Here is a 25,237-nt window from a genome sequence, read left to right as displayed (position 1 = left end):
GCTGCATTTGCTATACTGTTGACACTTGAGGATTTAAAAGCATCTCGCTTCTCAGAAGCCACCACAGGAAAGCTGGGGTTTGTTTGTGTGTTTTGTTTTGGTTTTGGTGTTTGTGTTGGATGGACAGCTTGTGCTCCTTTGATTTCTGTAGAGTAATAAATAACAACTGGCAAGAGAAAATGTCAGGACTTTGCCCAGCAGTCAAGTTCTCAAGCTTCAGCCGCCCTTGAATGCCGAGCACAAAGAGCACCTTGACTGGAGCAAAGGGACAGTGGCCACCTCACGCACCCCCATTTCTGCAGAAGCCCAGCTTTCCGAGAGCCTCCTTGCTTGGCCTACACCGGCTCGTTGGGCGTATGTGATTCAGGTTAAAAACAAAACAGCAGTGGGCATTGTTCTGACACTCGCTGCGATAACATCCCAGGAAAACTAGAGCTGGCAGGAGGGAAAAGCAGATCGCGGTCAGTGCTGCCGTCTGAGTTTAAAAAGCACTGACTTTTCTTTCAAAGGAACATTTTCAGTTTCCAAGACCGTGCACGGTTTCTCACAGTATCTCAAAATTTTCCACTGGGCTCCCACCTGGGAACAGACAGGGCCCGGTGTGGCCGCGCTGGGGACCCTGCGGGGAGGCTGGGGTCAGAGGTCAGCTCTGTCCTCGGGCTACCGGCCCTCCCGCAGGAGCAGCAGCTCTGTTTCCCCTTCACCTGTGAAGAGCCTTCCTCAGAGGGGGGTTCCGGGTCTTTTACATACACAGTGGATTTTTCGAGACTGAAAAGATTCATACTTTACATTTATTAAGTGCTTTAAAGTCAACAAAATGTATGTTTTGCATATAACGCATTATTTATCAGAGACACCAGGGGTGGGGCTGTCACCGGCTCCCGCGATGTGCTGCCCTCGCTGGAGGCCCTGACCTGCCCACCCGGACCACACTTCCCACTTACTGTTGCCCTCTGGTGGGCTCCCCGCCTCCTCCTGAAGCTGTCCCCGTCCCCCGCGTCCCCGCAGCGGTGGCCTCTCCGGATGCTGACCCATATTTGAGATGCGCGGCCCCAGTGGGCAGAACGGACTGGGGGACTCAGACTTGGTCTTCAGGCTCTGTGCTCCGATCACTGACCACATGGCTTTGGGGACGTCCCTTAGCCCCACGAGTCTCAGTCTCAGCTCCTCAGAGGCTCTGAGTGCCGGGCTCAGGACCGGCCTCGCCCGGCTCAGTCTGCAGCCCTGAGGCCCCTGCACCAGCGCTCCAGGCAGCTCTGGGGCTGGGGGAGGACCTCAAGTATCACAGGCTCCCTGAGGCTTCCCAGCAGCACAAGCCTGGCCATGTGCACCGGCTCCACGCCCATCCAAATGCCAGTTAAATGACCACAGAGAGAAAGGGAATAAACTCATCAGAGCAAAGAAAGCAGGAGAGGAGGGGACAGTGGGCAGCAAGACAGGCCAGGTTTGCGGTGATGGGAAGACACTTTTACGCAGAAGGACACATTTTGCTCCCGCCTTCCCTTTCTTGAGAACCTGCTGGAAGACGTGCTTCAGCAAAATGAGGGAATAAAGCGAGGAAGAGGCATTGTGGGCTCCGAGGGTCAGAAAGTCGGCCAGGAGGGACCAAGAGGCCGAGGCAGCGGCAGGTGCAGGCCCGCAGGACCATCCCGACAGAGTGGAGTCCAGACCCACGTCTGCGGCTCCAGCGGCTACTTCTGCGACATGACAGGCTTGTCGGACGTGCAGGGAAAACTGAACAATCGACACAGAAAACCAAGCGAAAGGACGCTGGGCCGCCGTGGTCGCCATGGGTGGGAGGGCGTCAGAGAAAGAGCGTGGGCGGAGCAAACTGGCCCAGAAGTGATTCTGTGCAGAGTTGAAGCAATGCAAATAACCAACGTCTATTTAACCAAACTGTGGGGTGCGGATGAGTTATGAAGGTGGAGGGAAGGATGTGTGTGCCGGGTGGGAGCCGTGGGCGTTATGCAAACGCCGACCCTCCAAACTCCATGATACAAAAGTCAACAGGCCCCAGATCCTAAATCAGTCAACGGCAGAATGAGCGCACCGTCTAGACATGCAGAGGTAAATACCAGGCTTGTCACAGAAATGAAGGGCAACACAACATTGTAAAATGACTACAACTCAATAAAAGAATGTTGGAAGAAAAAAAAAGGAAATGAAGGGCTTTGGCTGCCTTCGGGGCAAAGCATTTCTGGAAGAAGACGGTGGGCAGAGGACTGACAGCCTTTGGTTCTGCTTGAAGTTTTATACTGTGCACACTTGGATTTTGATTAAAAAAATTTAATAATTAACATTTTTGTCAATATTTATTTAAATAGCATGAGAGACCATTGAAATCTGTCTTTCACAACTTTAAATAATGGACTGTAATTTTACCAGGACACTCAGCAAATATTTGATCCCAAATGAGGCAGAACCGGGAAAGAGACCCTCCCAGCCGGAGGGACCGTCGCGTCGTCCAGGGCAGCTCCGGAGGAGTCGTCGCCGCTGGTGGTGTCTGATCCTGGAGACCTAACAGTGGATGTGATGTGAAGACTAAAAACTTAGCTGTTGGTGCTTTTTCATGATAGAGAGGAATGCAGGGAAACTGAAGAGGAAGGAAAGGTTTGTGACCTGCACACCAGGTAAGCTGTAAGCTGACCAGATCTGCTCCCTCCTGCCTTTCACGGGGCCTCAAACACGGGCTTCGGGAAAGTCAGGAAGGCTCTGTCCTAAGTTCTCTTCCCTTGTAAACCGGGATAATCACCTCCTCTGCTATTGCAACGTTCGTCTGCCTTACAGCTAGAGTCCTGTTCCTCGCTCACAGAGTGGAATGAGATTTAGGCTTTGAGCCCCATCCAAGAGCACGTGGTTATTCTGATTATCCTGGAAGGACCTTCCTCAGGTTGCACCAGATGACACTATAATACATTTCCCAGGGACCGAGAGGACCTAGACCACATGAACCCAGCCAGTGCTGGACGTGGTCACAGGCGTCAAGCGGAGAGAGATGTGGAAGGAAGGGCTCCTGCCCCAAGGAGCCTGTGACCCCATTAGAGACGCTGCGAGCAGACCGAGGGCCAGTCTGAGGCGCCCCGAGGAGGAGGGTTTGGGAGGAGGGCTGGTTTTCCGCCTGACCTGGCAGGTGAAGACCTCGGGAGGCGCGGGTTGAGCAGACCGCCGCAGCTCCCACGGCAGCTCATCCCCAGGACGTCGGTCACCCTGGGGGTGCTGGCTGTCCCCGCCCTGTCCAGCCCCTGCCGTCACCTCTGTGGAAGAGGGAGTCCAGACTGAAGTGGAGGGCCTGGGTGCTCGCGTCAAACACTGCCATGTAACTGCACCGCTGGACCCTTTGTCCCTCGCCCCACCCGGCGCTCCCAGCGGTTTGCTGCGTTTCTCTACGGCTGTGCTCCTCCTGGTGGTGGCTCCGAGCCCCAGCCTCAAGTAAAACGAACAGCCGCTGTCAACCACACCTGCATGGTTGTCAGACTCTCAGAGAAACCACGGGACTTCAGGTGCTGGCTCCTCCCCATTGCCAGATACAGACCACGGACCCCCACGGGACTCCATCCCTCTCGTCACCACCGTGCCCCCAGCGCTTCCGACAGAGAGGGAGCGTGATAAACCGTCGAGTGAGAACGTGAATGAGTGGTCAGCACGCTGACAAAACAACTGGTTTTTATCTGAAGAAGACACAATAACTTGAAAAGACATCTGCACCCCCACGTTCACTGCAGAGTTATTTCCAACAGCAAGATGTGGGAACACCCTAAATGCCCATCGATGTTTGCATGGGTAAAAAAGAAGTGGCTTCTGCACGTGTGTGTGCACAACGCAGCACCGTTGGATCAGCTGGGAAGACGAACTCCTGCCATTTGCAGCAACACGGAGGGACCCCGAGGGCATTACGCTCAGCGAAAGACAGACACGCAGGATCTCACTTGCTGGGACACAGAAACTCAGAGACGCAGAGAACAGACTGGTGGTTGCCGGGCTGGGCGGAAGGGGGTCGAAGCTACAAGCTTTCAGTTACAAAACAAACGCATCGCGAGGCTGCAGCGCAGCACAGTGACTCGAGCTGCTGGGGCTGAACCGCACGTCCGAAAGAACCTGTGAGGTTCTCCTCACAAGGGAAAGACAGCCTTCTCCCCTGGATGCGGGCGGGGGTGTCTAGGCTTAGGGTGGTGCTCATTTCAGAATATACTGTCCACCTGTGATTAATATGATGTTGTATGTCAGTTCTATCTCAGTGAAAACAAAACAGGAAAAAACACCAGATTCTCCATAGCAGGTAACAAATGGCAGACTTGTAACCCACAAGAGCTTCTGTGCTGTGAAGAATGCATAGAACATTTTGAGGCTCCGAGAAAATGTGTTAAAATACCTGATCTTATGAAAGTGAGAGGCTGAGAGCGGCCACGTGGAGGAAATGCCATCACAAGAATGGTGGGGAAAACAGCCAGCCCCGTGCAGGGTGACGCGCCCTGCGCCCGCAAAGGCACAGGAAAGGGAAAATTATTCGTGAAAGGATCACGTGTATGGAATGACTTGCTTCCATTGTGGGGTGACAGGGTGTGGTGGAGGCAAACCAGGCACCAGGGCAAGAGGGAAATGAGAGAAAAACTGGAGACTCCATTAGGGAGAAAAATTTTAAAGATAAAACGTTTTCATTTCGAAGCTTCCCTCTTCCCCAGTATTTTCGGAACAGAGTTTGCAAGGAGAGGAAAATTGCTGCGAACCAGCTGTGCGGCCAGCAGGGTGGTTCAGGGACAGCCATCCTGAAAACGACCTGGCGACTATCACCGGGCGGGGCCGCTCCCATCACCGGAGCAACGTGTGCTTCTGAGCAGGCGATGCCGGAGCAGACCAGCGAGCCCGCGGGGTGAGTTGTGCGGCTCCGCTCGGCAGGCGGGGCGTGGAGGGGTCTCCACACAGACACTAGACCCTGTTAGTCCTGGGGGTGGCGGTGGGAGCTCAGTCGTCCCCCGCAGGCTTTCAGCCAACTTGGCTGAACTGAATGACACTCACTTCCCCAACCAGAGTAATGACTTTAAAAAAGGCTCTTCCTTTATTAAGAAATCATCTCTGCGGAATTATAATCTAGGGTGTGATATTGCTGTAGAATTTCTTGCATATAATTAAAATGTAATGTCCTGTACTAGCCAACGCCCAAGTCTCTGCTGTCCAGTGGGGTGAGGAGTGACATGGAAACAGTCCACACACGCACACAAACAGCCATTGTCCATAAACACAGACCAAAGAGCTACGCGACTCAGCTCTCAAGTAGCTCAAATAGACCAAAAACTTCGACTCCGAAGTATTCCATGGGGTCATCGAAGGATTCAGCATGTGCCCGCCCGGGGCGTCAAAGGATCCTGGGAGGCGGATGTCTCTTCCTCTGAAGCTCAACTCTCAGTCTAGGTGGAGGGCCAGGGACGAAGTGGCCCTCACACACGTCAGCACCCCCCCAAAGTCACAGGAAGGAGGCATTCTTGCCTGTTCCCACTTCCGCCGCTGCTCCGCTCCAGGCGCGTGAGGCTGGTGAGGAGCCCGGAGACGGGGCAGGTGCCCAGCCGTGTGTGTCTGGGGCAGCCACGTCCAGTAAATCCTTCTTAAGTGAAGAATGAATGAACCTCTCTGAACTCCAGCCTCCCCCTCTGTCACGTGAAAATGCTGCCTCTTCTGAGAAGTGTTCTCAGATGAACGATGTGCATGAAAGCTCTTCAGAAGCACATCCGACAGCCCGCAAGGTCCCCGGCAGGGCTCGCCGGCCGCCACACCCACAGTGGAGACCTGGGCTCGGTGAGGGCAGCTTCTGCGCCTGGATGTCAGCTGTGTGGGGTCACTTTTCCTCTGCATCTTCCTGATTCCGTCTGCAACACCTCGCCGGGCTTAACCACCTTCACTCAGCACAGCTTAAAAACCATTTCAGTGTCACTCCTCACCCCACACTAAATTACATGGACTTAGCTGTTAGCTATTACAGAACATTAACTTTTAATGACATGCAAAAACATCTTATAGCAAAATCATGCCCATAGATTGTAATTTTGCAGGGATGTTTTCTTAATAAAGGAAGAGTCTTCTTTATCATTAATTGGATTAGGGAAGTGAGCACTCATTCAGTTGAACAAAATTCCCTGAAAAACTGCTGTGGACAAGGCACTTTACTGGGTGCTGTGATGGGTACTATGTGCTGGGTGCTATGGTGGGAACTAGGTGCTAGGTACCAGGTGCTGGGAGCTATTCTGGGTGCTGTGCTGGGTACTAGAAGAGGCATGTACTGTTGCGCTCTCAGCATAACACATAATGACCTCAGTACAAACTAACTGAATGGCTAACACAAGGCACAGGGCATGGCCTGTTTGGACACAACAGTTTGGTGCCACCAAACTCAGGGATGTGGGTCGTGGGATGACTGACGCCAGCTGCTTGTCTGACCCCAGCTGGATGTGCACTGGCCAAGGACGTGACCTGAGTCGTGGGCTGTGAGTCGGAGAGGACGCTCGGCCTCCCAGCTCCTGCGCGACAGCGTGCTGGTGACTCTCCCCCGAGGTGCATGGAGATTCTCGTAGAAGATTAAAAAGAGAAGTGGGGGCGGGGGCACGGCCCTGTTCACAGTGGAGGCAGAGGACTGGCTGCCCGGATTGTTTTAGCTGGACCTCTGACGTGGGGGCCAAGGAAGGGAAAATAGCTTTGGCTTCAAGTCAAAGTCCAGCCGTTGGGCTGGACAGTCCAGTCCACCGAACCAAAGTCTGAAGTTAGCTCAGAGCCTGCAAGTACCCTGAGGGCTCAGCTGTGTAGTAAATAAAGAACCATGTCCAAGGCCTCTTTGCCCCTCAGGAGATGCCGCTCGGATCAGGGCTTGGGGACTGACAGATGCTCACCACTACGTACAAAGCAGATGAACAAGGACCTGCCTAGAGCCCAGGGAACCGTGTTCAATTCCGTGTAATAACCTATAATGGAAAAGAACCTGAAAAGAAAATACATGCAGATATTTACATGTGTAACTGAGTCACTTTGCCGTACACCTGAAACTAACATGGTAAATCAACTACACTTCAGTAAAAAATTTAGAAGAAAGGAAGGAAGAAAGGGAGGAAGGAAGACAGAAAAGACCAGACCAGACCGCTCTGAGAACCGAGACCTGCAGACGTGGGGCATGGACGCTGGGTGAACCAGCCCTGGGCTCCCTTCCGAGTCTGTCATTTTGCTGTAAGAATTTGAAGCCCCTAAACTTCTGACCGGCCTCCACATGGAGCCCGTGAATGAACAACCCTGTGTGGGGGGAAGGCGGGTGAGAGGAGGCAGAGCAGAGGGAGGCGGGGCTCCCGGGGGCGGCCTCCCCCTAACGCAGCAGCACCCAGAGCGCCTGCCCTAACCCGTGTGCTCCACGCTCCATCCGCCCCCTCGCTCCTGGCACCCGCGCGTCTGGTCTCCGCAGGTTCGCTTTTTCCAGAAGGTCGTTTAGCTGGAGGTGCACACTGTACGGCCTTTTCAGATCGACTTCTTTCACTTAGTCACACGCATCTAAGTTTCCTGATGTGTCTTCACAGCTTGATACCTCACTTCTTTTTATCGCCAAATGATACCCCATTGTTCGGATGGACCACAGTTTATTTCTCCATCCGCCTACTGAAGGATGTCTTGGTTGCTTCCAAGTTTTGACCATTATAAATAAAAGTGCTATAAACTTTCACGTGCAGGTGTTTTGTGGACATAAGCTTTCAACGCCTTTGGGTAGATACCAAGGAGCATGATTTCTGGGTCGCATGGTAAAAGTAGGTTTAGTTTTACAGGAAACTGCCAGTCTGTCTTCCAAGTGCCTGTACTATTTTGCATTCCCACGAGCAGTGAATGAGGGTTCCTGTTGCGCACTACATCCTCGCCACCATTTGGTCTTTCCAAGGTTTTGCATCTGAGACATTTCGACAGGGGTGTAATAGTAGCCCGTTGATTTAATTTGCACCTCCCTGATGACACGCGACGTGAGCATGTCCTCGTGTGCTTATTTGCCATCTGTGTGTCTTCTTCAGGCAGGTGTCTGTTAGGGTGCGTGGCCCATTTTAAATGGGCAATGCTTCCTCATTGTTGAGTTCGAAGAGTTCTTTGTGTATTCGGGGTACAGGTCCTTCATCAGGTGTGTGTTTTGCAAATATTTTCTCGTCTGTAGCTTGTTTTTTCCTTCTCTTACCAGTTCTTCTGCAGAACAGAAGTTTTTCATTTTAATGTAGCCCAACCTACAATATTTTCTTTCATGGATCATGCTTTTGGTGTTGTATCTAAAAGTCATCACCAAATCTAAGGTTGCCTCTAGGTTTTTTTTCCTATGTTACCTTCCAAAGTTTGACGTTTTGGGTTTTATATTTAGATCTAGGAGCCATTTTGAGTTAGTTTTTGTGAAAGTTCTGTGTCCAGATTCTTTCTTTATCTTCCTGCCTTCCTCTCTCTCTCTCTCTCCCTCCCTTTCTTTCCCCTGGCAGAAGTGGGGGATGTGCGTGTCCAGGTGTTCCAGCGCCATGTATTGAAAAGACTATCCTTCCTCCGTCGAACTGCCTTCGCTCCTTCATCGGCTCAGTTCACTGGACTCGTGTGGGTCGGTTTCTGGGCTCCTTCTTCTGTCGTTGATTCTTCCATCGACGGCTCGCTCTCCTGATGGCTGCCGCTTGATGGCGCGTCTCGAAGTAGGACAGCGCCAGCCTCCAGCTCTGCTCCCCTCCAGTGTGTGTTGACTGACTGTTCTGGGTCTTCTACCTTTTGCCTTTCTGCTCTTCTGCCTGATAAAACCTTTATGATCAGCCTGCTTGCTGCATCCACAGGTAGCTTGCTGAGATTTGACTGAGAGAGCTTTACCTCTAGAGACCAAGTGGGGAAAAACTGACATCTCAGTAATGTTGAGTCTTCCTGTCCAAGAACATCGCTATGGGTTGAATTTGGTTCCCCTCAACCACGCTGAAGCCCGTACCCCCAGTACCTGTGAATGCAAGCTTATTTGGAAACAGAGTTTTGCAGCTGTAATCAGTGGGGATGAGGTCATACTGGGTCCGGGCGGACTCTAGATCCAATGTGACTGGTGTCCTTCAAAAAGACCAGCAATTTCAGCGGAGACAGAGACACACGGGGAAGGAGGCCACGTGAGACAGAGGCGGCGGCCGGAAGGCGGCAGCTGAAGGCCCCCCCACCGCCCCGCGCTGCGGAGAAACAGGGAAGCGCTTTGCCCTTCCCTAGAGCTTTCCGAGGGACCGCAGCCGGGCCAAAGCCTTAACTTTGAACTTCTAGACTCCAGAACTGTAAGAGAAAAGGGAAACTGTCGTTTTACTCATCCAGTTTGTAGCAGTTTGTTACAGTGGCCCTAAAACCTAATTCAAACACGGAACAGCTGCTCCTGTTGTTTAGAGCTTCTGCGACTTCTTCCGCCAGCTTTGTGGTTTCCCCATAGTGATCTCGTACGTATTTCACTAGATTTACACCTAAGTATTTAACTTTTTCATGTTAATATAAATACTGTTGTGTTTCTCATTTCAGATTCCAGTTGTTCTTTGCTGATAATAGGAAAGCAATTGACTTCTGCGTATTAATCTTGTATCCTGTGAGGTTTCTGTAATTGTTCATTAGTTCCAGGAGAACTTTACTGCTTCTTTCAGATATTTTATACATGTCATGTCTTATTTCTTCCTTTCCAATCTGTGTGCTTTGTATTTCCTTTCCTTGTGTTACCACGTTGGGAGGCTCCTCCAATATGCTGTCGACGGAACGGGGGACGTGGCATCTTGCCCTTGCTCCTGACCTTGGGGAAAAGCGTTTAGTTTCTCGCCACTAAGGTTCACGTTAGCTGGAGGCTCCTGTGGGTATCTTTAACAACCTCAGCCCCATCTGCTCCTAGTTTGCTAAGGCTTTTTTTTTAAATTGTGAGTGGATATTGGATTTTCTGATACTTGTCAGAATTATCAGGATCATCAGAAACAAGGGAAGGCTGAGAAACCATCACAGCTCAGGGGAGCCCAAGGAGATGTGATGGCTGAACAGGATGTGGGACCCCGGATACAAATCCTGGGCCAGAAGAAGGGCATTAGTAAAAACCACGGAGCCCTGAGTGAAGAGGACCTCAGGGAGTCACAGTTCATCAGTGCTGGTCCATTAATTACAAGTGAGCCACACTGATGCAGGAAGGTGACTCAGAGGAAACTCGGAGCAGGGGCTGCGGTAACTCTCTGCACTTGGCAATTTTTCTGAAAATCCAACACTGTTCTAAAATCAAAAGTTTGTTGTAAGAAATAAACGCGTCAACCACAGCCACGTCTCTTAGTGATAAACTCGGAAACCAGCGAGGAGCCCGCAGAGCAGCCACGCACGGCGTGTCGCAGGCTCGGCCTGGCGGGTCCAGGGCTGCATCAGGACACAGCGCACCTCCAGACAACTCCACCGTGCGATGCCGCTGAGCCCCTCCCGACCCCAAAACAGCACCGACTGTCATAACCATACCCCATGTCCTCCCCGGAAGTCCGAGCCTCGTCACAGATCTGAAAATCAAACCAGGAAACTCTTGAGACAGACCGTCTCCTCTGTGTGTCCAGCCTAACATAGACCCGCTCAGACAAGGCTTTTTTGTTGAAGAAACAGGTAAGTGTCAGTTGCTATTTAAGTAGGGTGCTGACTGCCGGATCTCTAGGACTTCGTCAGTTGCACGGAGAGCCCATGTGCTGTGTTTCCAGCTTAGGCTGTGGAAGTGGAGCAAACCTAACGTGAGTCACTCGGCAGGGGGCGGGGGGCTGTCCTCCTTCTCCGTGCAAAGCTCAAGTGGCCACCCAGAAGATTTAGAAATTTTCAAAACAGCACCTCAGCATCACCCCTTCAAACCTCCTGCTGTAGTAAAGGTACATCCGCACTTCATACGTTTTGTGCTGATTAAATCTGTAACCTTGGAAATCATTATTAAGATGTAGAGAGACGGTGTCAAGTGAGTTTCATGTCACTGATTACAACAGGACTACAAACATTTAGGTTTTAGAATTGTGTGACATTGTTAAGCAGACAGTAGGGTTGTGATCATCTCCTGAAGGTTTCTTCAAATTTGGCACAAAAAGCCAACAATCGGTCAACACTCCAGACACCTTTGGATATCATCAGCTTAAAATGTTTAACTTTGCAGCTTCAGACAAACATCTCAACAAGTCTGTAAGTTTCATATAGTCCATATTTAATTTCTGCTGCAGCAGGGCCATCTGATGAGAAGTGAAAATTAAATGTGGGGTTAAACATTAAGAAACAAATCACAACATGAAAAGCCAGCGGCCGTGGGGCTGGCACTGACCACCTGAACAGGGAAAGAGATGTCTGGCCCGGTGCGAGACGGCTCCCCTTTGGGACACCTGAACAAACGCAGCACATTCTCTGACTACTCGGGTTGGAAAGGTCTTTGCTGGATGGGTCCTGGAGCAGCTGCCCTAGGTCCAGAGCATCAGCGCTTGGGCTCTGCTGCATGGATCCGGGCCTATAGGAGTGGGAACGTGGGCCGTGGTGCTTCAGGGGCAAGAGTAAGTTCCAGGACCAACGTGCAGATAGTGTCTACTATGTGCAAAGTACTTGACCTGGTGCTGTGGGGAAAAAGGGGAGGCGGCTTAAGCTGCTATAATCCCCAAGGAAGTTTACAATCTGCTTTTAAAATTGAGCTATTTTACTGTGCAAACGTTTGTGCCTGGCTGGAGGGTTTGTTTTTGGCAGGGAGCCGGGGAGGGGCCTGGAAAAGGGTGGGACTTTGGAGGGTAGGAGTGGACCAGCCAAACCCCCTAGGCCAGGGCACGGCACACATGAAGGAAGCAAGTGTGTCTCATGGAAAAGTCTGAAGCAGGGTTTCTCTCCCCCCACCCTTACCTTCAAGGCATTCCAGGGGCCGCCTCAAAATGCTCTCAGCCTATCTGACTCAGGGTCAATTCTTGGAGAACCTTCTTCTCAAATAAAATATTTCAGAAGGTGGATTTTTATAAAGTCTTGCTTTATTCTCCACGACCTTGAAGACAAATCTTAAGCACCACTAATCCTTTGCCTTGGAGAACAGGCCGAAATCCGCAGCATCCGGTTTAGGAGGGGACATTTAATTGCCAAACAATTATGTGGAATAAGCAAGACACACATCTCTCGTGTGTTGTAGGACAGGTTTGAACCTGAAAAGCCGTAAATGGCTCCAAACACTCCCACCCCGCGGGTCCCTGCAGCCCCTGCCTCGGGCGGCCCTGGGTGCTGGGAGCCTGGGAGGGAGAGGAGGCCGCCGGCTGGGTCTTCACCAGGAGCGCGGGCCCCGCTCTGCCTTCCCCGGAGGAGGTGACTAACAAAACAACCCCTTTAACTCAAATAAGCGGTCATTAATTAATAAAGGTCCACAGCCTCCGTGCCTGCAGGCTGCTCCCTAAGAGGGCCTTGCGCGGCCGTCAGAAGGTGGAAGTCTCCAGGAAAAAGGAGGCCGTGTCCGAGCAAAACACAGCCCGGCCCTAACACGCATCCCAACCGGTCCAACTCGGTCGGAAGCCCCGCTGTGGGCTCGGGCCCACCCGCCCAGGCCGCCTCCCCAGGGGCCCGGGCCCGGCGCCGCGGTTCCGCCCAGCCCGAGCGCAGGCTCTGCTCCCCGCGCCCCTGGGCCGCCCCACCGCTCCGGGACCAGGCCGGGCCACCCGCCTCAGCCCCTCCCCAGCGGCCCGCGCCCCTGCGGGCGAGTCCACCCTGCACCGCCTTGCGCGCCGCTCCCCGCGCCCGCGACGCAGGGGCGAGAGTCCCGCCCTGCGCTGCGCGCCCCGCACCCCGCGCCCCGGGGCGAGCGCGCTCCAGTCGCCGCGCGCGGGCCTCGCGCATCCCGCCCGACGAGCGTCAGGACAGAGGCGGGGTGGGGCGCGGTTAAAAGGCGCCGCAGGTGGGAGCCGGGCCTGCGCCGAAGCGGCGGGAGAGGCGGCTGCAGACTTCCTGCCCGTCCGGCTGCAGCGGAGGCGCCGCCCCGCGCCCGGACCCCGCGCCCGTCCGCAGCCCCGCTGAGCAGGTGAGCGGGCGGCGCGCCGCGCCATCCCGGCCCCTCGGGCGGAGGAATTGCCCCCGAGAAGCCAGAGCAGGTAGGTGGAAAGCCCGTGGCCCCTGCCCCTTGTCGCCCTGCTGGCCATCGCTCCGGCGGTCCCGCGGGTGGGGTGCTGTCCGCGTTGTCGTTGCCTGGACAAAACTTACCAGCCTGGGACCCGCATCGTCCTGGCGCGCTCGCAGGAACGAGGATGGACTGGTTTGACTTTTACCCCAGATCGTCCCCCCTGACCTGCACAACGGGTTTTCTAGATGCATCACGTCGTGTGTACGGACAAATGCCCCTTTCCCCCACTTCCTCTGCTGCGTTTCGATTTTCTTCGCTTCTATGGGTCGCCGGCAGAGTCCGGCTCGCATTTGGAGGCGGGGGCCGGTCCCTCAGCCCGGGGAGAACTGGCCGGTGCGGCTGCATGATGAGACACGCGGCAGTAACAGCACCGGACAACAGTAATTAAGTGTCCTGGTGACACATCTCGGTTAGAAGGTGGAGGCAACAGAAGGGAGTTCCTGTCCGGTGAAGCAGACCAGTCCCAGGTAGCACCCGGCACGGTGTGGTTTTCTGACCAGCTTGGCCTCCCTTCCTGGAGAGGAGGACCGAGTCTGAGGTGAGTGCAGCCCGTCGCAGCTCGGGTCGCCTGGAGGGGCTGAGGGCCCCAGGCCAGCGACCTCAGTGGCCGCAAGGTGGGATCTGGCTGTGGGTTTAGCCCTGGTTGAATTTAGCCATGCACCGTGGGGGTCCTTTCCTTGGGCAGACTGGATGCCACAGAAACCTTCGTGCCTCAGTTCTGTCAGCGTCTGACCAGTGTCCTGGAAGAAGACGTCCTGCCCCCGCCAGTCTCCTTAGCCTTGCCGGACGCGCTGTGCAGAGCTTTGTCTGCTGCCCAGATCCCGCCGCGTCCGGGGGTGGTGCTGGAGCCCAGCCACCCAGGGGGAGGACGTCCACCCAAGCCTGGGGGAACAACTGGGGGGCAGGGTCCCCCCTGCTGTCACCCCCGTGACGCAACCCAGCCAGTCCAGCTGCTTTGCTCGTGTTTTCGTTTTGAAACAAATTCTCATGCAGGAAACGGGGACTTCATTCTCTTTTTCTTACTTGTCTCTTCTGGATTCGAAGAGCTTTATGAAGGGAAAGAACCAACAGAACTTCTGACAACAATTTCAATAGGATGAGGGGAAAATTCTAACTTGAAAACCCTCACCAGCACCCCCAATTCAATCGGAATGTTCCGGGAACTGTGAGTGGTTTGTATACTTGAGTTAAATGTTCGAGTAAAATTGTGAGCAGATGATTTCTGGCCGAGCCTCTGGGTCCTTGAGGGCAGCGTCCTTCCAGTGGCTCCATTATCCTGCTAAGACTTCTGTTTGACTCACTGGATCCCTGAGAGTGGAGCTGGGTCCCCGGAGAGCCTTTCCATTTTCATTCCCATGATCATTTACCTCCAACTGGACCTGCGTGTTTGGAAAGGACACAGGCTGCTTGAATGAACAGAGATGCTAAATCGGGGGGGACTTAACTCTGAATTCTTTAATGGATTAAGAAATACATGTAGTCCTATGAATGGTTCATTTTTACAGGTAGACTCCATAAAGAGAGTGGTTTCCGTCTTTACTGAGCTAATTTTGGAGAAGTATATGAATACTTTCCTCTCTGCCGTTGCTCTGAAGGGACAGCTTTGATGAGGTTTTGAGCCGTTAAATTTAAAAATCGGCCATCAGGTTGTCTGTCCCTGGAATGAGCTGAGATCTCCAAAGACAAAAGGAAAAGACTTTTTGATTAAAGAGAGACTTTGAGATTTTTTTTTGGATTGCTGACCTGGGGGTAAGGGCGTGTATCCAGTTTCTCAAACTCTATCTTCTCCTTTTTCTGTTGTTCCAGGGATGGGCTGGGGCTTGTATTGTTATTGTATTGTTATCATTATCTTAATATCTTACTAATATTGTTAATATTACTATTATCTTGATAGGGAAAAGATTTTATTTTGATGTTATTGTGTATTTGAAGTTCAGAGCATCAGGAGACTGGCTGGGCCCAGGGGAAAACCACCACGGGGTCATGCAGGAGACACCAGGGAGCCCTGAGGAACTTCGGCCACGTCTAGTACTGTCCTCCACAGGTCACATCCTCACGGACCGGGGCGCCGCGCAGATCCACCTTCCTGGGGTTGCTGAGCGACGCCGGCTGCCTGGTGAGGTGCCCAATGGTGCAGGGAAGCCGGGCCCTTGAAGAGGAAACCTTGCCCTGAGTCTTCTCTGGCCCCCGAGCTGTGAGTCCCTAAAGTGAGGCTGAGGCCACTGGTTTTACTCTGACTTTACTGCCCTTTCTCAGGGGAGGCTCCTCAGCAGCCCAAAGCCGACATGGAGATGGGGCCCTGTTCTGTTCCCAGGTCCATCAGAGACCCGGGAAGGACTTGGGAAGGGTCATGGGGGGCGTGGGGCCCTCATGCTGCCTGCGGAGAGGACTCTGGGACCCTGTCATGTTTAGGGCCCATCAGTGAAAGTAAAACGACTTTGTTAAGCAAAACAGTCATGATTAAATTCTTAAGAAGTTTAAGACAGTCAAGAAATGATGTCACTGAGCAGAATGCTAATAGACTTAAGTGATTCCAATTGTGAAAGGGACGTTCAGTGTCTCTTCACAGGACTGTGGTCTGATCAGAAGTAAGGAGGTGGGAGGGTACATCCCGGGTGGTGCGTGGGCTCAGCATGGCGGGTCCCGGGTGCCACCCCCAGTGCTCCGCCAGAAAAAGAAGAGGAAGAAAGGTCAGTGATTTTATCTTTGGAGCTAAGTGTCTGGGCTGGAGCTGGCTGTCCACCGTGATCAGACCCTCCTCCACCAAGTGCCACGCGCCTCCGTGATTCCTGCTCGGTGAAGACGAGGAAGCAGAGTGTATCTGTTCTTCCTAAGAGAGAGCCCAGAAGGTGCCACTTAACCCTCTCGGGGTCACAAAGAAAGAGTTAATATTTTACTTTTTATTGAAGCCGCTTCTCCCTTGGCTGCAGCCTGCTTGAGGCAGGAGAGGAGAGAGGCGCTTTGTTTAACCCTAATTGTGAGACCCGGACGGAGGCAGTGACTTTGGGAAGTGATTTTTGAAGCGTACTGGCCTTCAGATCCTCTGTAACCAGAAGTTTAGGAAAGGGCCTCGGGGGCTGCTCCTCGGGGAGGGTGTGAGTGAGGGGGAGGAGCCCCCGCCCACTTCTGCTCCTGGACTGGAAGAGTGTGGGGGCAGTGACCGTGGCAGGAGGGGGCAGTGGTACCCCAGCCGGATCCTTGTGAGTCTGTCTCCTGATGCTCGTCCTTCTGCTCTAAGCCCGGGAGGATGGCGTGCAGGCCGGTCCCGGGTGGATCTGGAGGGAGCCCTGGAAGGTGCGAGGACCCGAGGTCGGTGCTGCAGGGTGCTCTGGGCACGGGGCGGTGGTCGCGTGGGGAGCAGCCCCTCCTCCGGCACCCCCTCCCCCGCGAGCCCCCCCACAGGTGCAGGAAACCTGTGAGCCGTGTTTTTCTGAAGAGAGGGTTTTCACTTTCAGAAGGTTCTCAGAGGGTTCATGATCCTTCTTCTCTGAGCGGAAGGCTGGGTCTTCTGCAGCAACTAGGAGATGAGCCTTCACCCGGGGTTTCCAGTGTGAAGGGCACCTGGGGGGAAGAGGAAGCCAGGACTGCCCGGTACGGTGGAGAAAAGTGAGCACTTTTCGTGATAGCCTCGGGTTCCCTTTTGGAAGAGGCTTTTTCAGCAGTTTCCCAAGAACATGTGATTCTGGCAAATGATGTTCCTGGAGCTGGGAATAAATAGCAGTGTGTTGCAGAAAGGAACCAGCAAGTGTTTGGCTTCCTTTTCCCTTCTGAGTCTGCCAGGCAAACCAGATTATGTCATTCCAGTGAATGGTTTTTTTTTTCTTGGATAAGCCGTTTAATTAATGATCTACCATGGAACCTCCATGATCCTCCGACAAAAGGAAACAGTGATTCAGAGGGAGCTTGGAAATGAACTTGTGTGCCTGAGTTCCTGCCTTGGTGTCGCTGAACACAGTCTGAGTCCAGCTGAATCAGGATGGTCTGAAAGCCCCAGAAGGAGGGTAGAGGGCTTCCCGGGTGGGTGCTCCTTGTCAGAAAGCCCCCAGCAGCTTAGCGGCCGAGGTGACAAGACGCCACAGCGCACGTCATCGAGAGAAGTGTGCCTCAGTCCGTAACGCGGCAGCAGTTGTAGAAATCGAGGGAAGTTTCCACTAACTAACCCACCTTTGCTAACGTCTAGGACTTGCCCGCACGATGGACTGGGGCACCCTGCACACGTTCCTTGGGGGCGTGAACAAGCACTCCACCAGCATCGGGAAGATCTGGCTCACCGTCCTCTTCATCTTCCGCGTCATGATCCTCGTGGTGGCCGCCCAGGAGGTGTGGGGGGACGAGCAGGCCGACTTCACCTGCAACACGCTGCAGCCCGGCTGCAAGAACGTCTGCTACGACCACTTCTTCCCCGTGTCCCACATCCGGCTCTGGGCGCTGCAGCTCATCTTCGTGTCCACGCCCGCCCTGCTGGTGGCCATGCACGTGGCCTACCACAGACACGAGAAGAAAAGGAAGTTCATTAAGGGAGAGATAAAGAACGAATTCAAGGACATTGAAGAGATCAAGAGCCAGAAGGTCCGCATCGAGGGCTCCCTGTGGTGGACCTACACCAGCAGCATCTTCTTCCGGATCATCTTCGAGGCGGCCTTCATGTACGTCTTCTACTTCCTGTACAACGGCTACCACCTGCCCTGGGTGCTGAAGTGTGGCATCGACCCCTGCCCCAACCTGGTGGACTGCTTCATTTCCAGACCCACAGAGAAAACCGTGTTCACCATCTTCATGATCTCCGCGTCTGTGATCTGCATGCTGCTGAACGTGGCCGAGCTGTGCTACCTGCTCCTGAAGGTGTGTTTCAGATCGAGACGAGCACAGACGCAAAGAAATCACCCCAATCACACCCTCAGAGAGAGCAAGCAGAACGAGATGAACGAGCTGATTTCCGAGGGCGGGCAGGGCGCCGTCACCGGCTTTCCCCGCTGAGCACCGAGGCCCCGCGTGGCTGGCTGGTTGTCACAAAGCTGGGGCTTCTCCGCAAGGCGGTGCCCCCGGGTCCCGGCTCTAGGCTGGGACTTTGTCCTTTCAAACGGCTTTCGTAACACGTAGATACTTGAGGTAACTTTCTGTAGAGAAACCGGGTCACTCTTGTGCCGCTTAATCAGCGTGTGGTCCACCCCTGACAGCCGGGCCTCGCGCGACTTCAACGCGTGGGTGTGAGTGGGCCATCTGGCAGTGGGTAGTTCCTGAAAATTTAAGGACATAACTGTTGTCGATACAGATCGTTTCTCTAAAAATTGACACTTTTATTAGTAAAAGATAATTTTATAGGATTGAATGTTTTAGATCTGACTCAGAATTTATACAAAGTATTTTTGTAATGACTGGTCTTCCTCACCTGGAAAAGCACACACGGTTGGGTTTAGAATTATAGCATAGGGGTCTCAGTTGTGAACTTACTCTGCTTGTTGTAAGTGCTGCTTCGCATCGTCTGTTGACAAATCTGTGAACTCTCATGATACTCTTGGGGTGGGAAGAGTTCGTTGTACACTAAATATCCTGTCACTGCTTTCTGGGTGGACAGAGCGGTATGCAAGCGGGGAGCTGTTTTAAACCGGCCCCTCTGCGATCGTCTTGCTCGTGACGCAGGAACGTGCTCCTTCAATAAAGGTCAGCTCTTGGCTGAAGGCTGCATGGCTCGCGGGTGTCTGTTCCGCAGGGGGCCATGGAGCCCAGTCGCTGGCGGGGTGATGAGCAGGTCGGGGTGCGTGGCTGAAGTGCCAGGGCTCACAGACTCCCGCATCCTCACATCCCACGGGCAGAGGCTGAGTTTAGCCGGGAGAGAGGTTGGCGGCTCTGGGACATGGAAAATGTCCTCTGGGTCAGTTCAGCCTTGACAGAGGAGGCTGGGAGGCTCTTGGCCGTCCTCTAAGGACTCGTTACCTGAGTCCTCCAGTCCCTGGGGACTGAAGGGGGCCCTGGCCCCACCCCCACCGACGGAGACGAGGAAGCCTTCCCGCCGGTTCCCGCTGGACACACGCCCCGAGTGCAGGTGTCGGTGCAGCGGCGGAAGGCTGGTCACTGGAGCCCGAACACGTGAGGCCACCTCTGTCAGGGTGCAGCAGCTCACGTGCTAAGCGTGGGGACACCCAGCGATAAGGGGCGCTCTCGAGGGCTTGACACGTGCCGGGGTTCCAGAACTTCTCCCCAGAAAAACGGCGAAGTCCGTCTCATTTTCTTCAGGCTCCAAAGCAAGTTCCAGACACATCATTTCATCCGTATTTTAGTGTCAATCTATAAAAACCCAAACCTAACCTTTTAAAACAAAACCAGTTCCAGCTAAAACCTAGGCAGCATTCATAATTCCCCCTCGTCCCACAACGTGCTTTCTTTTTAAATGGCTGTTCGAACGGGCCTCGAAGGAAGCCCATGAGCAGGAAGGGGGAACATCGGAGTGGATGAAACACCTTGGCAGCACCCACACCTCCGTGGACCGTGCCCCCGCCGGCCCCCCTCTCTCCGTCCCGTCCCGTCTCTGCCCTGCTCCTTCACCCCCTCAACAGCTCTACCCTCTGGAGCTGCCTCCCCTCCACCCGACGAGGTCCGAGTGGGGTGGCCACCCTCCAGCCTCTCACCCGCCCGCCAGCGCCTGAACTGGGGTCCAGCCTCATCCCAAGCCCAGGCCGTCGTCAGCACCGGTGATGCTCTGAACCCCAGTCTGACGGCTCCTTCTCAGTTGTCATCTGCTTAACGCCCTTCCTGAGGCCCTGTCCTGAATTCCAAGACCCTGCCCAACCCGACTGTGTGTCTCCACTCTAGCAGCTCCTGGGCCTCCTGCACGAGCTTCCCCCCCGCCCCACCACTCGGGTGAGCACCTTTCTTTCCTTCTGAGACATGAGGACACTGCGGCTCAGAGAGGTTAAGTCACTTGCCCGAGGTCACCCAGCTGAGAAGCAGCTGAGCCAACATTCAAAGCAGGCTGACCATCCCCAGAGTTGCTGGCCAAGCTGCCAGCTCCCAAGGCTTCCTCCTGGTGACCACGTGTGCCGGGCAGCGTTCAAGACCCCCCGCTCCCCATCCAGCTCCAACAGCCAGCGGTACGTGGGTCATGTTCCCACGAGGGTCTCACCTGCCCAGCCCCCGCTTGCCTGACGCTCACGCTAATCCCAGACAGGCCACGTCATCTGTAAATATTTCAATGTAAGCGTCTAGACTAACATTTTAAAACAAAAACAGAATGCCACCATCACACTAAAAAAGCCAGTTCGTGTTCATAATTCCCCAATTGTCCTGTAAGTGTCCTTTTTTCTTCTTTTAAGTTACACTTGTTATTTTGGGATAATTGTAGATTCACACGTAGGTGTAAGAAATAACACCGAGGTCCCATGTGCTCGTGGCACCATGTCTGCCAGTGGCAACATCTTGCAAAACTGTGGTACAAGAGCCCAGCAGGACATGACGCCGAAGCGGTTGAGATACAGAACATTCCATCAGCGCAGGGGCCCCCACGCTGCCCTTTGACGCCCACACCCAGTTCCCTCCCTTCCGAGCCCACCCCCTCAGCCCTCCCTAAACCCCGGCCACCTCTCCTCTGCTCACCATTTCTCGGATTTTGTCATTTCAAGAATGTCACGTAAAAGGAATCAAGCAGCCTGCAGCCTTTGGGGCTGGACTTGTTCCGCTCAGCGTGACCCTCCACAGACTCACGCAGGCCGCTGCGTGCAGACAGACAGGAGTTTGTTCCCACTGCTGGGCGGCGTGGTAGGCGCACATTTCATTTTTTAAGAAACTGCCAAACCGCTTTCCAGAGTAGCTGCGCCGTCAAGCACCCCCGCCAGCCACGTCCGAGCACCGGTCCTCCTGGCCCTCGCTGGCGTTTGGTGCTGTCGCTCTTTCCACGTTGGCCATTCTGACGGGTGTGCTCGAGGGGCGCGCCCCTGACGGCTGGTGGACGTGACCGCCTTCTCTAGAGCCGTTTGCTGACTCTGGAGCCCGCTCGGTACTGCTCGCTGCTCTGCTGTTGAGTTTCGAGGGATCCTCACAAATGGCAGATCCGAGTCCTTGGACAGGGATGGCGGCTTGTAAACACTTTTCACTCTGTGGCTTTTCTTTTCATCTTCTTAACAAGATCTTTTGAAAGCATAGTTTTTCATTTTAACGGAGTCCGATTTATCAGTTTTTTTCTTTTATGGGTTGTGTTTTTGGTGTCAAGTCTAAGAACTCTGCCCAGCCCTCGATCCCAAAGATTTTCTCCTGTGCTTTTCCTAAAAGCTGTATGGCTTTATGCTCCAGGTTCAGTCTGTGGTCCGTCTTGTGTTCACTTCTAGAAGAGGTCTGAGACGTCAGCTGAGGTCAGTTTGTCATCTGTGGACACCCAGTGATGAACGCTCTCTTTTCTCCACTGACTTGCTTTTGCACTTTGTTAAAAATCAATTGGGCACATTCGTGTGGGGCTACCTCTGGGTCCTCTGCTCCAGTCCGCTGATCTCTGTTCTGTCTCTCCCCCAACACCACAGTCTCGATAGCTGTACTGTATAAATAAGCCTTAAAATCTGCTAGGGCAACTCCTCCCACTTTATTCTTTTTCGATTTCTTTCAGCCATTCTGGTCCTTTTGCCTCTCTGTATAAACTTTAGAATAGTCCTGTCTATGTCTACAAAAACAATCTTGCCTTTTTTGTAAAAATGGCATTAAACCTGTATATCAATTTGGGGAGAACTGACATCTTTACTAGGTCAGATCTTCTTATCCAGACACACGGCATGTCTACTTACTTATACTTCTTTGATTCGTCCATCAGCTCTGAGTTCTCAGCATACAAGTCATAAAAGTTTTGTTAGATTTACTTGTAAGTATCTCATTTTCTTTGACTGATTGTAAATAGCATTGTATTTTAATTTCAGTGTCACATGTTCATTGCTAGTATGTAGAAATAAATGTCGTTTTTCTTGGCTTATTTGCTTGTATCCAGTGATCTTGCTGAATTCATTCATTAGTTCTAGATTTTCATAGTTTCCTCAGACTTTCATGCAAGGACAGTCGTGTCGTCTGCAAACACAGACAGTGTTATCTCTTCTGCATGATCTGTGTGTCTTGTATTTCTTTTTTGTGCCACGTCGCACTGGCTAGCACTCGGACAGAGTGTTGAGCAGGAATTGTAAAAGCAGGAATTCTTGTCTTGTTCCTGATCTCAGGGGGAAAGAATTCAGTCTTTCACCATGAAGTATGATCTTAACTGTAGGGTTCTATAGATGTTTTTATCAAGTTGAGAAATCTATTCCTATTTTTCTAAGGGTTTTTATCATGAATGGCTGTTGAATTTTGTGAAAAATTTTGCATAAAATATTGGTCTGTAGGGTTTTAGTTTGTATTGTCTTTGTCTGGTTTTGGTATCAGGGTAACCCTAGCATCACGAAATGAACCGGGGCGTGTTCTTGGGTCCCCACCTTCTGTAAAAAGTTATGCCGAGCAGGTGGCAAACTTCTTGAAACACCTGGTGGAATTCCCCAGTGCAGCCATCTGGGCCTGGACATCCCTGAGAGTCTCTTTCTCACAAATTCAGTATCCTCAGTAGTCACAGGGCTCTTCAGACAGTCTGTTTCATATTTGGTGAGTTGCGATAGCTTGTGTTTTTTGAGGAAGTGATCCATCACATTGTAAACTGCAAACCGTGTTAGTGTCCTATGCACCCTCTGCGGTCCGTGGGCCTGCGGTGACGCGCCTCTACCGTCGGCAGGGTCTGCGGTGATGCGCCTGTTGGAGCCGATGCTGGTGACTTGTGTCTCTCTCTCTCCCTTTGTCGGTCCTTCCAGAAGTTCATCGATTTCATCGGTCTTCTCAAAGAACCAGCTCTGTTTCATCAGTGTGCTCTTCTTCTGCTTCCAGTTCAATTGACTTCTGCTCCTAACCTTATATTTTCTTCCTGTTTGCACTTCTCTTTCTAGATCCTTGAAGCGGGAGCGAAGACGGCTGACTTGAGTCTTCTCTTCTCCAGTGCATGCACTCAGTGCCATGATTTCCCGATCAGCACTCCTTCCGCTGCAGCCCACAAATTTTGATATGCTGGATTTTTTATTTCCATTTAATACAATGTATTGACCCATGGTTTATTTAGAAGTGTGGTTTAGTTTCCAAGTGTCCAGAGATTTTCCCATTTTCTTTCTGTTACTGATTTCCACTTTGATTCCATTGTCATCAGAGAACACTCTTTATTATTTCAACTATTTTAAATGTGTTGAAGTTTTTTAACGGCTCACATGTCAAGCATGCCTTTTTATTCTGGGCCTTACTAACCCTGGAAAGACTGCCCCTCCAAGGCTAGCTGATTCCTAGGGACGACAAACGACTCTTCTGCAAAGCATACTTTCCGTAGGCCCACCAACCCACCCAAAACCCAACCCCAACCTCCTCCTTTGCAAGGCGCTCTCTGGGGTCTCGCGTGCTGGGCCACCATCCCCTGCCCTAACCCCCCAGGGCCAGGCACTGGACACTCGCAGAAATGTTTCAGCCTGGCTGCCCTGCCTTCCCCACGGAAACCACGTTCGAGAGCTTGCCCGGGGGCCCTACCTGGCCCGCCTCCTCCTCTCCACCCCTCGGAGGTTTCTTACATTTTTAACTGTGCTTGGCCAGGAGAACAGGAACAAGTCCATCAACCAACTTCCCAGAAGCAAACATTTCCTTTCTTTTCAAACACTAGTTTGGGAACCAATGAAACCCATCAGCTCCAACTGCTTAACGTGTCCCTTAGGCCTCTCTCCCTGTTGGTTCCTTCCACCTCTTCCTATTTTCTCGAACCTTTTTTCTCAGCATCTGGGTCATCTGTCCCCTAGAGTTTCTCACAGCCTAGACCTTGGTGGCTGCACATTCGTGGTGCTGTTCAGTGTGCTTTCATCCTTGTGTTTTCTGTGACCGAGGGTGTGACATCAGCACTGTCCCGAGTCTGCCTCTCACTGGCGGCTGCGTTCTCACGCTTCCCAGTCCCCGGGGCTCACTCGCTCCCCACCCCTACCCTACTCCACCCTGCCCCCCCCCAAGAGGAGAGCTCGCTTCTGCTGCCCCCCCGCCGGCAAGAAACACCGTGCTGTTCGAGCTCCAGGGTCCTTGCTTCTCTGGGGGAGGGGGGCTCCTGGACAGAGGAGGGCCAGTCCATCACGCTGCCCCGAAAACCTGTCCCTTCACATCGTGAGCACCGACGGGGGTCTGCTGAGTTAACTGGGGCCCTGTCACCAGCACTCTCCCACAGAGGGAACCCGGCGCGGCTTCCTGAAGCCGGAGGTCGACCTCCCTGGCTGCAGGACCGCTGTTGCCATGGTTTCCCCACCGCCAGGGACACGCAGGTGAATGCTGATGCGGCCAAGGCCTTTTCAGGTCATTTTAAGAAAACAGTTGGAGAAGTGACAGGAAGCCCTGAAACCATTCAGATGTCAGAGCACAGTGGGAACAGCTCACCACGATGCGGAATCCAGTTAACTGTGAAACTACAGCCAAGGGGCTTTGCAAAGACAGCACCGCAGACATTGGGGTCTCCTCCACTAACCAGCCTCAGGAACGTGACGGCGCTGCCAGCCGGCTTCTGGGTGATTTATTAGACAGACATGAAAATAACTTATTTCTAGCTTTTTTTGCTAACATAACTTTTAAGTTTACAAATCCAGGGCTAACGTGGTATTTCACACCGTAGTTAGCTCCAGACTCTAAGGGATGATCTCTTTGTGCACCACGTTACCCTTCCTCATCCCTCATTGACTAAGAGATTAGTTTCTACCCAAAATATGTTCGTTCAACCTGGCAGAGACGGTGTCTGCTGACTGGTGATCAGCAACCAGACCGCAGTGTTCAGGAAAGGGAAGGCGTCTCAGTCAGAAGGGAACTGACTGTTTCTGGATGAACTTCAGCCCCAAGAGACCCACGGCTGCTCTAGACTCTGCTCGTAGCAGGGACTCCAACACGGGCGAGAACGGACGCTGGGCTCGGCGCTGACACCAAAGAGAGGGTCTTGGCAACTACCCACAACCTCCCCCGCCCTCCCAGGTGCTCCAGTTCGGAATTTATCCTATTGTGCCTCCTCCCTACGTGGCGGGGCTAACCCAAACGGAGGCGGGCAGCCTCCGTGGGAGTTAACGCTGCACGGTCAGG

General features: G+C 53.0%; 1 protein-coding gene across 7 annotated transcripts; it reads left to right on the top strand.

The window, feature by feature from the left end:
* Positions 1-12,811: 12,811 nt before the first annotated feature.
* On the top strand, positions 12,812-23,323 carry GJB6 (gap junction protein beta 6). Of its 7 annotated transcripts, XM_072975956.1 has the most exons (4): positions 12,868-13,082; positions 13,526-13,649; positions 15,156-15,305; positions 17,292-18,808. In XM_072975956.1, exon 4 carries the CDS (start codon positions 17,306-17,308, stop codon positions 18,086-18,088), a length of 783 nt encoding a protein of 260 aa, XP_072832057.1. In that variant the 5' UTR covers positions 12,868-13,082; positions 13,526-13,649; positions 15,156-15,305; positions 17,292-17,305; the 3' UTR covers positions 18,089-18,808. The 7 variants fall into 7 exon arrangements, 6 of the variants coding, with proteins under 6 accessions (XP_031540554.1, XP_072832057.1, XP_006216305.1 ...); XR_012079794.1 differs by lacking the exons at positions 13,526-13,649; positions 17,292-18,808 and adding an exon at positions 23,047-23,323 and having other exon boundaries at positions 12,812-13,082; XM_031684694.2 differs by lacking the exon at positions 13,526-13,649 and having other exon boundaries at positions 12,861-13,082; positions 15,156-15,318; positions 17,292-18,810.
* Positions 23,324-25,237: the final 1,914 nt, after the last annotated feature.

The sequence above is a fragment of the Vicugna pacos genome, chromosome 14 (assembly GCF_048564905.1).
Source record: "Vicugna pacos chromosome 14, VicPac4, whole genome shotgun sequence".
NCBI classification, from domain to species: domain Eukaryota; kingdom Metazoa; phylum Chordata; class Mammalia; order Artiodactyla; family Camelidae; genus Vicugna; species Vicugna pacos.
Note: the sequence above shows the minus strand (reverse complement) of the source record. Positions and strands in the feature narration are given on the sequence as shown.

What these genes read in the sequence shown, in the direction of transcription:
- GJB6 (XM_031684694.2), top strand. Translation starts at nt 17,306, where the DNA reads ATGGACTGGGGCACCCTGCACACGTTCCTTGGGGGCGTGAACAAGCAC.